Source organism: Megalobrama amblycephala, linkage group LG13 (assembly GCF_018812025.1).
Source record: "Megalobrama amblycephala isolate DHTTF-2021 linkage group LG13, ASM1881202v1, whole genome shotgun sequence".
Classification (NCBI taxonomy): domain Eukaryota; kingdom Metazoa; phylum Chordata; class Actinopteri; order Cypriniformes; family Xenocyprididae; genus Megalobrama; species Megalobrama amblycephala.
The window spans coordinates 26,385,258-26,401,026 of NC_063056.1; the positions used below are offsets into that span (position 1 = coordinate 26,385,258).

Below are 15,769 nucleotides of genomic sequence, written 5' to 3' on the forward strand. Positions count from 1 at the left end.
AGACAAGGTGCTCAAGTTTAGGAATAGGAATGTTGTCCCATTTTTGTCTAATACAGTCTTCTAGTTGCTCAGCTGTCTTAGGTCTTCTTTGTCGCATCTTCCTCTTTATGATGCGCCAAATGTTTTCTATGGGTGAAAGATCTGGACTGCAGACTGGCCATTTCAGTATCCGGATCCTTCTTCTAAGCAGCCATGATGTTGTAATTGATGCAGTATGTGGTCTGGCATTGTCATGTTGGAAAATGCAAGGGCTTCCCTGAAAGAGACGATGTCTGGATGGGAGCATATGTTGTTCTAGAACTTGGATATACCTTTCAGCATTGATGGTGCCTTTCCAGATGTGTAAGCTGCCCATGCCACACGCACTCATGCAACCCCATACCATCAGAGATGCAGGCTTCTGAACTGAGCGCTGATAACAACTTGGGTTGTCCTTGTCCTCTTTAGTCCGGATGACATGGCGTCCCAGTTTTCCAAAAAGAACTTTAAATTTTGATTGGTCTGACCACAGAACAGTTTTCCACTTTGCCACAGTCCATTTTAAATGAGCAGAGAAAACGCCTGCGCTTCTGGATCATGTTTAGATATGGCTTCTTTTTTGATCCATAGAGTTTTAGCCGGCAACGGCGAATGGCACGGTGGATTGTGTTCACCGACAATGTTTTCTGGAAGTATTCCTGAGCCCATGTTGTGATTTCCATTACAGTAGCATTCCTGTATGTGATGCAGTGCCGTCTAAGGGCCCGAATATCACGGGCATCCAGTATGGTTTTCCAGCCTTGACCCTTAAGCACAGAGATTGTTCCAGATTCTCTGAATCTTTGGATGATATTATGCACTATAGATGATAACTTCAAACTCTTTGCAATTTTTCTCTGAGAAACTCCTTTCTGATATTGCTCCACTATTTTTCGCTGCAGCTTTGGGGGAATTGGTGATCCTCTGCCCATCTTGACTTCTGAGAGACACTGCCACTCTGAGAGGCTCATTTTATACCCAATCATGTTGCCAATTGACCTAATAAGTTGCAAATTAGTCCTCCAGCTGTTCCTTATATGTACATTTAACTTTTCCGGCCTCTTATTGCTACCTGTCCCAACTTTTTTGGAACGTGTAACTCTCATGAAATCCAAAATGAGCCAATATTTGGCATGACATTTCAAAATGTCTCACTTTCAACATTTGATATGTTATCTATATTCTATTGTGAATAAAATATAAGTTTATGAGATTTGTAAACTATTGCATTCCTTTTTTATTCACAATTTGTACAGTGTCACAACTTTTTTGGAATCGGGTTTATACATGTGAGGAAATACATCAAAATACAGACAAAAATCACAGACAAAATCTGCATAAAGACACCGGGGCTCGTTCCTGTCTAAAAACACACTTGTGTCCCTTCCAGGAAAGTTATATTTACTCAGATGCACTGGAAGAAAATAGCAGAGCTGAAACATAATTTGTGTGTGAAAAGAGTGTGAATACTCACTCTTATGCATTTTAACACACACTTTATTCAACTGTGTTATATCAAGGCCACATAAAAGGTGAGGTCACTGTGTGTGTGTGTTCAAGTGAATGTGATTTTCATGGGTCTTGCTATTTTGAGGTGATTTCAAGAGCTGCTGGTAGTTACAGGCAGAGCAATGAGACGCTCAAAACTGGTCATTTTGCAACGAATGCTCAATGAGACGCTTTACTAACGCTGCAGTAACATTGTGACACACAAGATCTATATTGCCATACAGAACAAAAGCTGATGAAATGCCTTCCGAATTCTTCTTTTTTCAATTTCCCCTTGAGGATCGATAATGTGTGACTGTCTATTCACAAAGCCAGAGGCTGGAGCATATATGCATCATAACGTAAGCATGATAAATCATTATATGTAAGACTATTAATGGCTGAAAATGTGGTCATGCACTCAAAGCTCAATCAATACAGTTCAGATCAATACAGGACAAGGGATGGAGGTAATGAAGAATAAAAAGAGATGTACTGAGGGATGAAGAGAGGAAGAAAGAGCTGATAGAGAGGAATAAGAAGTACTGACATATAGAAAGAGAGAGAAGAATACTGAAGAATAAAAATATAAAGGTACTGAAGAAGAAAGGACAAGCCAACTCATTAAAATCCACTAAAAGTGATTTGACCACTACATCTCATTCAGAGATTATCAGAAAAGCAGAGCAAACTTTTGTTTTTGAAGCAAATTGTTTGTGAAGCAAACAATGGAAACTCACTACAAACGTTCAAAAGTTTGGGGTCAGCATATATTTGATCAAAAATACAGTAAATACAGTAATATTGCTAAATATTATTAGAAATTTAAATAACTGTTTTCTATTTTAATATATTTTAAAATTAAATGTATTCCTGTTTTGGCAAAGCAGCCATTATTCCAGTCTTTAGTGTCACATGATCCTTCAGAAATCATTCTAACATGCTGATTTGCTGATCTTCTTTTGCATACTTTTACAAGCAATTATTATTCTTCATTGTATTTGTGTCATTCAGGTCTGGAACAGCACGAGGGAGACCGAATATTAAATTTTGGGTGAACTAATCCTTTAACACCAGGTATAAGCAGCAATAGATCTCGGCTGACCACTTGTGATCGAATCAGCGAGGAGGATGATAATTGCAGGTATATTTCCATAGAGACAGAAAAGAGAAAGAAATAGAAAAAGAAAAGAAAACAAAGAAAAGAAAAGAGTTAGCAAGGAATAGAGGGATTAAAGAGAGGTAGTGAGGAATGGCACAACAGAAAGAAAGAGAAAAGAGAGGCAGTGAGGTATGGACAGGGAGGGGAGGTGGGTACTGAGGGATGGACGTGTAAAGAGCTGGACATTGAGCAGAAGGCAGAAAATCAATGGTGAATAGCAGCTAAAGTGGAATCTGAACTCTGCCTGAAGTCATAGAGTGTGACGGAAGAACGAGGGGGGAGTGGAAGCGAGGAAGGGTGGGATGAAGGTAGAAAACAGCAATATGAGTGCAGACACAGAAAACAAATCCGCAGTAGGCAGAGTAGCCACAAGCTAATTAAAATCAGAGGAGCAGGGGGAAATCAATCGATTCAGGAGAAAAATCGAGGCTGTAATCAAGAGATTAGCTCAGGAACCATCAATTTCTTGCAAAAAACTTGCTAATGATCACTAAAGCAGAGGCATGAAAGTGAAGATTTAAAAAAATTTATGGAAATAAATTTTAGAGTTGGAATCCACAGCAGGCAACAGCTAACAAGGTAATTATATCTTTCAGAATAAAGCACTATTGGATGGAACTAGTTTTCCAGGGGGACGATTGAGAAATTTGAGATTTTAATCCCATGTCCGTGTTTTTCTCACACAACCACAGTAAAACTTCCAGAGCAAACTACCTACTGTCCACTTCAAGGATTTAATATTAAAAAAATGTTGTATCAATGAATAATTCATTAAAAAACATATACGTTATATGTGATGCACGCAAGCACAGCAGATGACCTTCTGTAAAATCCACATCTAGAAAACACACACTGCACCTCAGTAATAAACACAGAGATGTTAGTCATGTAAGTCACAGACATCAGGAGATAAGAATTGTAACTCGGAAAACTAGTCCTGTCTGAATAAGGCTTAAGTCCACATTTTAGGTGAATTGTACAATCCATTAATTTCTTTATTTATGCAAGATCACCTGTTTTCTTGACTTTCCTTAAATATATTTTTAATATGTTTCAACTACTTTTGTCCATTCAATGAAAGTTAATGTTCAAACTTCACATATCTTTTTCTGTGTTCTACCGAAGATGGAAACACATTTCTGTTTTATAAGTTTAACAAAGCAATGATGCACAAAATAAGACTCTCTATGATGCTACTGAAATATTTTGTTCCCAAAGGATGGAAAATGTATATGATCCCCAGATCTAATCAACAGTTTAGGCAATTCTATTACTAAAAGTTGAAAGGTTACTATTTCAATACTAAGCATTATACTAGCAACATTAGTCTAACTCAGTCATAACTGGCAGTATATTTCATAGCTCAGAGAGATGACCTTCTAAAAGGCTAATTAATAAATAATTACTGTTTGCTTTATTACAGCCATATTAATGACACAGCTAACAAAAGCTTGGCCGATATGGGGCACTGATTAAAGAGCAGATGAATAATTGAGACGTTAGCGAAAGTAATTAAATATTCACAAGTCTGAACCAAAGCCAAGAGCATGACTTTCAGGTCTTATTTACATATTTTGTGTTCATGAGCCAATTTTTGCTCTCAATTTTCTTTTTAAAAATTTATAGAGCAGCACAAACAGAGATTTTTCTTCACAGATTTAAACAGTAGACAAACTCCAAAGACCTTATAAAGTCATTCAGGATTATGGGGTTGGAGAGATAAATGACTCAGAAATAAAATAGCATGGGCTTATTATTAATTGGATAATTATGATTTTACTTTTAAACTTTGATATAAAACAACATTTTATATATAAAAAAGGTAGCACTTTATTTAACAGTCCTGTTCCCCATGTAAATACTTAATTATTAATGAAATTGCAACTGGGTAATACTAGGTACTAACCCTGAAACAACTCCTAAACCTAACATTAACCCATTTAGTTACCTTTATATTACCCTGTATTATATTATATTATATTACCCAGAACTTTCTTAGGTAGGTACACTTTAAGTACACATAGGTGCACATACTGTAAAATAAAGTGCAACCAAATAATAATAAATCAAACCCACAGTATTAAAGAACGTACTTTCCCCTTCCACATTCTTCATAACGCTTACGCTGAATGTTCTACGCCTTCCCTATTCTACTTACGGAAAGAACGCGGTGCCAGTTTCGTTTTTTTCCGTAACTTAAATAGGGAAGGTGTAGGACATTCAGCGTAAGCGTTATGAAGAATGCGGAAGCGGAAAGTACGTTCAAGGCGATATTCTGTTTATAAAGCATAAACGGTTGTATTTCTTTCGAAAATGACCGATCGATTTGCTAGATAAGACCCTTATTACTCATCTGGTATCGTTTAAAGCCCTTGAAGCTGCACTGAAACTGTAATTTTGACCTTCAACCTGTTGGTAGCCACTGAAATCCACTGTAAGGAGAATAATCCTGGAATGTTTTCCTCAAAAACCTTCATTTCTTTTCGACTGACGAAAGAAAGACATGAACATCTTGGATGACATGGGGGTGAGTAAATTTATCAGGAAAAGTGTATTTAAAAGTGGACTAATCCTTTAACATTCTAAAATGACAAAATGTACTGCAGAGCATTTCACATCCAGTAGAGGGCGATATGATGTAGCATAATGACTGTGGGCTATCCAGGCTACTAACAATATAGCTTATAATTGGCAAAGTGAAGGCTCAAGACAATGCAAGAAAGGATGACAGACAGAATCACAAACGATCCAAGTCTGTTAAAAGTATGGGAGAGGTAAAGTGATTATCCGACAAACTCGAAGTAATGCGCACACGTCGACGTTTCCACTGTCGGCCCATTAGCCTCGCGGTCCTCCTGTAAAACCCGCCCTAAACGCGCCTTCACTGGACTACGTCACACAATACAAAGTTACACCAGCGAGAGGGAGATGAATGAAATAAATCGAAGCTGTCATTTAGCCTTTATTTACAAACTTGGACACCATACGCGGCTATTGACTGACCACGAACAGGTAATAGAACTTGTGGCATTTTTCATTCGTTAAAGTCCACTCACCCCCATGTCATCCAAGATGTCCATGTCCTTATAGTGGACTTCAATTGGCCCCAAACAGTTGAAGGTCAAAATTACAGTTTCAGTGCAGCTTCAAGGGGCTTTAAATGATCCCAGACGAGGAATAAGGGTCTTATCTAGCGAAACAATCTGTCATTTTCTTAAAAAAATGAAAATGTATATGCTTTATAGACACAAATGATCGCATCACAAGTGCTTCCACCAGACCGCGATTCCGTATTCTTCAAAAAGCTTATGCTGAATGTCCTACACCTTCCCTATTCAACTTACGGAACGAATGCGGTGCCAGTTCCATTTTTTTCCGTAAGTTGAATAGGGAAGGCAAAGGATATACAGCGTAAGCTTTTTGAAGAATACGGAATCGCGGTCTGGTGGAAGCACTTGTGATGCGATCTATATAAAACATATTCATTTTCATTTTTCAGTCACTTTGCGACTGAAGAAAGAAGGACATGGACATCTTGGATGACATGGGGGTGAGTAAATTATCAGGACATTTTCATTCAGAAGTGCACTAATCCTTTAAGGTTCTTTTTTTTTTTTTTTTGAACAATTAAATTTTGGGCTAAAAGTGTGTTGAACATGTACCGAATAAAATATTACTGAAAATTGATTTGTAATGTCTTACACTACTGCGATACAACAAAAAATAATACGTTTCTGTAATGCATTACTTTTGTAACGTGTTACTCCCAACACTGTGTATATATATATATATATATATATATATATATATATATATATATATATATATATATATATATATATATATATATAGTACTGATATTTCTACAAATGTTTTTATACATGAAGTGTTAGGTGAGACAGGTCAGAGTTTTTATTATGTCTCATCTGGCTGTTTTGATTTGAAATTTTACATATCTGAGACCTTGACAAGCTGCTAGGATCAATAAGAGTACTGAAATACATTTCTCCCATTGGCTGACCATAACTACCCGTCAAAAGTGCATTCTGCAATAACATTAAGCAACGAAAGCCTGTGTTTCAGAGACTCAAGGAGAGACATAAGGATCAACAGGTATAAGTGAGACAACACGTGTGTGTCTGGCCTTCCCAATTCATCTGAACAGATCATCAAGGACGTAGTAAGGCATTTCTTTTCCTCTCCAGAAGAAAATGAGAGACTGCAAGGTGAAGCAGAGGGAATGAAGGACAGATGACAATAAATCCATTAGAAACAAGAGAGACGCAGAGACAGAAAACCAATGGAACATGCAGCGACCAAAGGTTTCCTCAGAGAGAACCGAAGTCAAGTAACAGTGGAAGAGATAACTGAGGCAGAGATGGAAATGGGGAGGAGGAAGAAAAAGAAGAAAAGGACAGGGGATGCTAGAAAAAAAAGAGCTATGGGTATTGTCATACCTCACCCTGCAAGCTATTCCCTCTCTCATTTTATTTCAAACTTTGGCTTTCATTTTCCATTTCTATAGCGCTCGGACACCAGCAGAGTTTGAGAAATTTCACAGTAGAAAAAGAGCTGAAAAGAGCTGACGGCATGCTGAGAGAGCCATGACAGATGGAAAAAATGAGAAGGGACCAAGGGAGGAGTGGAGGAATCAGCCAGGTAGAAAATGTGTGTGTGTGTGTGTGTGTACTGTATGTGGGGGAGAATGAAAACTATTCCAAGATGAAATCAGATGGCCTCATCATTTCCAAAAGAGAAGTGTGTGTACAGGGCAGTGTGTGAGCTCTACCTTTTTGGCCTTGCTGAGGCACGTCCAGGCTGATTTTCTGAAGTTCACGCTGTTGTTTGTCGGGTCTTGTTTATCCAGCTGCAAATAAAATAGCCATCCCAACAAATACCACACCTGAGAAAGAAAGAGAAGACATTACATATATACATACATACATACATATACACATATTGCCGATACAGGTTATTACAAATCAAGTAGACACATAAACGATATTTTGAACCGATATATATGTCTGGTGTAAAAATGAAAATGATTGCCAAAATTAAGAATAACAAGGGCTCTGACAAAAACTTTTTTTAAAATGCTTTTAAACATATCTTTAATTCTGGGAACTGTTAATAATATTAAAAATAATCCAATATAAAATAACTCTACATAGCCTTAACTGTATAAATTAATGTATATCTATGTAGTTTAATCCTTATTAAAGATTTTCTTTTGTTGTTTGATTGTGACAGGCAATAGTAGACAGTAGCATGTTTAAAGGCTGCTATCTCTTTAAGACATAAAGGAATATACTGTTACACATCCTGTTCACATTCACTGAAGACAACCGACTGTGCTTACACATATACTCGCCAGGACGGGCATTTTAACATAACCGTGTGTGTCACTGAACGTTTATGTGTAATAAGTCGCCAAAAATACCTCAATCTGACATTTGTTGCGAGCAGTTTGAGAGACGACTGTGCGCGTGCATTGGCTGAGAGCGCGATGACTGAAGACCATCTCTTAAGCGCGAGCAAGTACTTTATGCTTTAAAATGGCTTGTATTTTTGAGTTGGCATGACTTAAAATGACGTGCAAGTGCCAATTCTGTCAACTGTCTGAAACGCGTGCTAATTAGACTTGTGCCGATATTTGGTAATGCGATATATCGCGATAATGAATATGTACGATATTGTATTTCAAAATACCGTAAATAGTAATTTATTACTAATTATTAAAATTTTTATAATGCATTTAAGAATACTTTCCCCATCAACCGTATAAAATGCACAACACCGCTGTATTCTGCGTCGCATCAAAAGAACACGCGCTCAGATGTAAACAAGCCCAACGTGCACGAGAAGCACATGATGGAACGAGTGAAGGAGACGCACTGAATGAAAGCGCACGTTCACTCTCTGACAGCAGAGGGCGCTGATGGAACAGCAGAGTGCAACAGTTACTCCGGAAACCCCATAAACAAAGCAACTGCGCTAGTGAAGTTTTTAAAATGCCTCAAACATATATTTTAATCTGGACTACATGCCCTAATGATTAGAAATATTCTGATTATTTGTTATTGTTCAGCAAAACTGAGACATACGGCTTCATTAGTTAACATGTTAATGCATTATTACCAAACTGACAATGAAAAATACTTATAAAGCATTAATTATTCTTAATTAATGTAATTTCTTAGTTACGGTTTAATATCATTACTCAAAAGAACTTATTTAATGGGCCTGAAATTATCAGTTGTATTTCTTAACTAACATTAACCAAAAATAATACTTTCTGTAACAAATGTAGCTATTGCTCAATCTTAGTCAATGCGTTAAATACTGAGACCTTATTGTAAAGTGTAACCTGTTCTTTATAGCCTAATTCTTTTGCATTTTAATCTGTTTGAAAATTTTACTTTATATATTTTTTGTGTATTGTATTATTGTATTTAAACATTTAGAGTTTTTTTTGTTATTACAAAAAGAGTTCTTAAACCTTTTATACTATGAGAACACTTTTTTTGCAACTTATTTCAATACTGTGATAATACCGTATAAAAGCTTCAGCAATTAATCGCAACATGAAAAATTGATACCGTCACATGCCTAGTGCTAATATTGCAGCATACAGCTCGCTTGCAAAGCAAACTCAATGTGGATACCATGGATGTAAAGCCATTTGCACATTTTGAGAGAGAGGGAGACTCGGTACCGCTGAATCACACAAACTGTTTGTGAAACTATGTTTCACATAAAGTTTTAAAATAACTGAGCTGCTCTGATAATCTGTTTGGATTCAATCTACATGCTATAGTGCATAAATGTTTGCGGGAATGCGTAGAATTATGCGCAATACCCGAGACCCTGTGCTGAAATTCAGGTCCTTAATGAGGTGTTTTGCAATGTCAAGCCCTGTATGTATGTATGTATATGTATGTATACACACATATACATATACATACATACATACATACACTGATGAGCCATTACATTATGACCACCTATCTATTAACATGTAGGACCTCCTTTAGCCCACAAAACAGTGGCCACGCGGCAAGGCATTGATTCGATGAGGTGACAATAGGTCTCCTGGGGTATCTGGTACCCTAATGTCAACAGCAGGTCTTCCAGTTCCCTAACAATGCGGGGTAGTGGTGATGTAGTGCAAACCCGCTTTTCCAAGTCGAACAACAAATGTTCAATTGTGTTTGTGTCAGGCCAAGGTATTAACAGAAATTCATGTTCCTCAAACCACTTCTTGACGATTCTGGCAGTGTGGCATGGTGCATTATCCCGTTGGTAATGGCCATCACCGGCAGGGAACAGAGTTTCCATGGGTGCACTTGGTCCGCAGTGATGTTCAGATACCTGACAGCTGTCAGGGATTGTGCTATTGGGATAATGGGACCTAAAGTGTCCCAAGAAAACCACCACCAGCCTGTGTCCGCCTACTCTCAGCCTCAGACGTCACATCACGCATATGGCACACTTATCTGGAAACACTTCAGGAGTTTTGAAGTCGTCATCTGGTTGGTTGAATTCTACAGGATGTCCAGGAGATGTGCACTTGAAAAATGCTGGGTTAAAAACAACCTAAGTTGGGTTAAATATGGACAAACCCAGCAGGTTGGGTTAAAGGGCACCTATTATGCCCTCTTTCACAAGATGTAATGTAAGTCTCTGGTCTGGTCAAGTTTCAGCTCATAATGCCCCACAAATTTGCCCCTATTTGGGGGTGAGCAAAAACACGCCTTTTTCTATATTACTATTTTGCTGGCTAAAAAAATAAATCCAAAATTGGTTGAAAAAAATGGCCGGGTGAAAACAAACCAATCCCTGGGTTTGTCCATATTTAACCCAGCAGTGTTTAGAGTGTGTATGTCACATTCTTTGACGGTCCGCCTGGAAACAAATGCTGTGATGCCAAACCAGCTCGTGGAAGAAGAAAGCCATCATGTTTACAACTGTGACGTACAAGCGCTTGCCAGGATTAACTAAATGCTGGATTTTAGTTAAAATTATCACGTCGTCATGATGCACCAGGAATCTTGATGATCCTGGGCCCATTTCGTACATTGTTAGCGATGGCGTGCAGTTAGCATAGGGACCCAGCTGGGTCATCGGCTACGCAGGCCCATATGCAGAAGGCTGCGATGCTGTGACACATTGCCCTGGTCGCCACTGTTGTAACTGCTGGTGATTTGTCACACTGTGGCCCTGCAGTCACTGTGAACAGTGTGCGACAGTCTCCGCACCCCTCTGGCATCAATAAGCTGCGGACAAAACACTTCTGATACGTAATCACTAAGGAGGCACGTGAACAACCTACTAGGTGCGCCGTTTCCAAGATTGAAATTCCGGGGCGCCCTGCCATCACAATTTGTCCTTTATTAAACTCCGATAACTCGGCAGCTTTTCCCATTCTGACACTGAACTGACCGAAAGCCGGTCCTCGGGTGGTATATATACTGCTCAGTGAACTGCACCTGCGGTACCATTCGGTTGTCAGGTGTGCTCATTGCTCCAGGCTGGGGGTGGTCATATATATGTATATGTATATATGCATATATGTATATATGTGACCCGTCACGGAAACCAGGGACACCAGTCGGCAGCACTACTATTGAGCAAACTGAGAAAGAAGCGCTTTTTTTCAAAATTGGTGATTTTCGTTTTTTTGCAGAATCTGTTAGTTGAGATCACAAAGAAGCATCTCCGTGTTTTATATAGCAGTATTGGTATATTTTAAAGCGTACATTTTGAGGTTGAAATCGGCTTGTTTTTCTGGGATTCTATCTCGCAGTAGGGGCGTGTCATTGTCTGTTTGTACTTCCATACTGGAATCGGATAGGCCGGCTTTTGTTTCTTTTGTTATTGCCGCCGCCCTCCAAGGGAAGCGTGGCTACTTATTTATGCAACGCTCTGGCCGGCTCTAGCTGATATCAAAATTTAATGAAGATGGACGCCGCAAAGAATATTGCAGACGAGCTGAAACGTGGCCGTTACACCGAAAATGTTTTGAAGTACAACATACGGCTGGATTCTTTAGCTGCGGAAAAAAGAGTGGCAGGACATGCAAATTATTGGACATTTAGAGGCAAACAGACGCATAGTGCAAACTTCGGAGATGGTTACATCCACAAAGAAGACCCCGACAAAGAGAAAGTGTGCCCGAACAACTTATTTCATTGGAGGCAACGAGATCTTTTCTGTTTCTTATGGAGTAAGTTTCCATAAACATCAAAGTTTGTCGTTTTGTGTTCATTCTAAGAACACGTAGGCTACACGTTATCTCATGTGTCTTTTGTTATTAGCTAGCTCAGGACTGTTGTTTTATTTGTAATCGTTAGCATCGTATCACTTGCCAAAAAAACCCATTACTATAATGGGCTTTTTAGATGGTAATGTTATCATCTGCTATTAATTTGAATAACGCTTCAACTGCTTGAATTGACTGGTGTGAATGACTTCGCTCATGTAAACCTTACTTTTCTTGAATTGAATGTGACGCTAATAATTTTAGCCAGTTACTACTTCTTAACAAGGATTTACTAATGTAATAGTAAATGTATCAGATTAAATTCCTACGTAAGTAAAAGTATAAAGTATCCGTAGCCGTAAAATGTGCGTTATAAGTCAAAAGTACAAGTATTTATTGAAGAGTTTAATGTACAGGATTTTTTTAATCCTTTGACTCAAACCAGGTCTAACAACTAACTGAGGTCTAAACCAGGACTATACGGTTATCACAGAATCCTGTTCAAAAAGTCCTAATGTCAAAAAACATAAATTACTGACATTTACAATGCGCATTATCCTTTATTATTAATAGTATGCGGTCCGATTTTTCCCGTTGCGTCTGTCGTTGCTTTGCAACCATGCAGCTTTACAGGGGGTATGGCTTATCTAAATGAGATGTAAATGAGCCCTTTTGTCACTCCCAGCAGGTGAGAACAGGCGAGAACTGCAAAACTAGAAGTTATTTTTCTGCCCTTTGAGCTTTTTTGAGTGCCTACCTTCAAATGGCCACAACTTCTCCAAATATTATCAGATTTCCATGTGTTACACATCGTTGGAAAGCTTGGAGACTACACTTTCAGAATCTGTGAATAACTCAAAATGCCCCAGAACCGACTTGTGTCCCTACTTTCTGTGACTGGTCACATATGTATATACTGGGTAAGTTGCCTAATATATAGTTTGGGGTAAAGGGTAAAGATTATACATGGAATGGGATTATACCTTACTATGTTGATTCCCTAATTTGTATTCATGTTTTTATTTGAATTGTAAATAATTCCCATATTCCTCAATGATTCCAAAAGAGCAGTGTTGGAATTACTCCAGGATCAGGCTTTATAAATACTGGCCTATTGCATAAATTGTGTATAATCTGGTACACTTTACCCCACTCTTGCCTACAGTAAATACATCTTGAAGTAGGCTGCAAAAACATGAGAGACAGTCAGTCAGCCACTTGTAATTAACAAAACAAACCTAAAGCACTTCCAGTGCACTCTGTCAGTGCTATAAATATTTGATTTCAGGCAGGATTAAAATAACTTTATTTTGTGGCAAACAGAGAGGGAGAAACAAACAATCGGGCAGCTTTGTTTGTATCCTAAAAAATGAGAACACTGAATAAAGGGAAGTCAGACACAAATGGGCTGTGGGGAAGAATGTGTGTGCATGTTTTTGTTGTGCTGTGTTGAAGTGCTCTTCACTTTATCACCCACTGTTACACTCTATACCCTTCTCTGATGTCTCAATAACACACCACAGAGAGTTCAAACATCTCTCACTCCCACTCTCTCTGTCTCCTTCTCTTTCACACTCTATGACTCTCCTGAGCCGAATGTTCAGAACACTCTGTAAGCGCTCTCAATCTGTCAGATATCTATTAGAGAGAACGAGTGTGTGGGTGTGGGTGTATACGCGTGTGTGTTTGTGTGTGGGAGTGGACTGGTACACCTCCGTCCTGACTCTTCAGAGCGAAGACTATAGGAATGGGAATCAAAGGGATTTAACAGTCCAGTTCTGATTCTGACATATCAAAGGACTTATCCTTCTTTAAATTGCCAGTTGGACTAGGTGATTAAAAAAAAAAATATCTTAAAAATAAAATAAATCAAATCTCTGAAAGTCACTCTACAGTAAGTTTCATATTCATTTGTTTAATAATGTATTTGCTTCAGTTTGGCTCATTAATTATACATCAACTCTCAGGAAGTTGTTTGTACTGTATAAGCTATTTTTAATCAAGTCTGAAAAGATCTGAATGCCTTTGAGTTTAATAATGTTTTTTAATGTATTGTGGGGCACCAAAGCAAACCATATTTATGTGGCATTGGGTCGTGTGAGAAAAATGCGCTATATGCGCGTGTGTGTGTTGGTCCATCAAACAGCAATGTGTAAGTATCTCAGTTTTAGCCACCCTAGCATTGTGTTCGTAATTTCCCTAGCTAATAAAGTAAAGTGAAGACCAAAGCATTTTCACACAAACAAACTACTATTTCAGCAGGATATAGCGCCATAAATTATGAATCCAGCCATCTGAGACAGTGAGCAATGCATCAAATGCTGGTGTCAAACATTCGACCAGGTGGAGTCTGTAGGATGGGGTTGATAATACACAACCACACCAAAACAACTGGAAATAAACACCTTGTAAGTTACAAGTAATTTATTTTCATATTTAAAATTTCATAATTTCAGTCTGATGTGTTTTAATTAGATTTATCAAACTCTTTATAATTGGTTCTAAAATGAGTAACAAAACTACTACCATTTAAAAAGGATTAAAAAAACAATAATACACACCTCCACAACCTCGTCATCCTCTTCTAGAAGATCCTCTAACACCTCTGTGGCCATCTGGAAAAAGAAAGCAGCTCCAGTTTACTGAAATATGACATGTAACTTATGGAAAGTGAATGGATTTTTAATTCCATATAATTCTACAACTGCTCAAAAGTCTAAAGACTAAAGAAAAAATAGTTTAAAGGAAAAAAGTTTTTGCATAAACAGAAAAAAATGCATAAAAAGAAATTGAATTGTGATATTATTTAGATGACATTTAGCATATCCTCCTTCATGCACCTACAATTTCCAATTATTTTTCATTTAATAGGAATATAATAATTGTAATACAATGATTTATTTAAATCAGCATAGATTATGGTAGCATCTGTTATATTATTTAAATGTAAATTTAAAGGCAGTATATCTTTCTTTTTCATTATGGTGATGGAATTGTTTGTCATTTTTTAAAGGGTGGAATCACTTTCTGATTTTGGGGTGAATATCATAGGTTTTATTAGTTATTTATTATTTATTTTTTTTTTTTTAGATTTACCCATAGTCTGAATCATAGTCAAGTGCAAAAGTCAAGTGCAATAATCAAGTGCAGTAACTGGACCAGGAAAGTCTGTTTATGTTTGGCTTATGGTCAATAGTACTCTTTTTGCTGAACTTTACGTGTTGACTGAACTCTGCTAGCCAGTTCTCAAAGGAGAGAAAAGTGCTTATAATTTAATGATTTTTTTACTGCTTTATCACCTCAGTTCTTGTGTTAATTTGTTTAACACAGTCTTTATCTCTCCTTTGAGAGCCTGAGATCTTCATTTCGCTGATCGTGTTATTGATCTATCTGCTGTCTGCCTCTGCCTATCAGCTTAACCCATTCACCCAGAGTGTGTTTTAATTAAGTGTCATCAATACATCAGATCAAGAGCTGATGGACAAAGTCAGTTAAAGTCAAATATTGGGCTATAAAGACACTTCATCTCAAAGTCCTTGAGCTCCAAAGAATCAAATACAGATGAGAGCTGTATTCAAGTGCATAGCATTTAAAGTGCCCCTATTATGCCATTTTAAAAATTCCTAATTTTGCTTTGAAAGTGTCTTACATGCATCCAAGGTCAAAAGCCAGTTTCATTTTCTCATAACATACACTGCAGCAACACGACTTTACTCACAGTGTCTGAAAGGTTTGATCAAGGATTCGGTCTCTATAAACCCCTCCTTTCTGAGAGCCTACTCTGCTCTGATTGGTCAGAGGCCCAGTCGTGTTGTGATTGGTCTACTGCATGTGGGAAA

General features: G+C 37.8%; 1 protein-coding gene across 2 annotated transcripts in view; it reads right to left on the minus strand.

Annotated features, from left to right (window-relative positions):
- The window catches only part of si:dkey-12j5.1 (probable assembly chaperone of rpl4), a 100,526-nt gene that overhangs the window by 9,903 nt on the left and 74,854 nt on the right, over positions 1 to 15,769 (minus strand). For both annotated transcript variants that reach the window (XM_048152371.1, XM_048152370.1), the window contains exons 9-10: positions 14,492 to 14,545; positions 7,458 to 7,571 (exon numbers count right to left, since the gene is read on the minus strand). In XM_048152371.1, the coding sequence (XP_048008328.1) occupies positions 7,458 to 7,571; positions 14,492 to 14,545 (168 nt within the window). The remainder of the gene's footprint in view (positions 1 to 7,457; positions 7,572 to 14,491; positions 14,546 to 15,769) is intronic.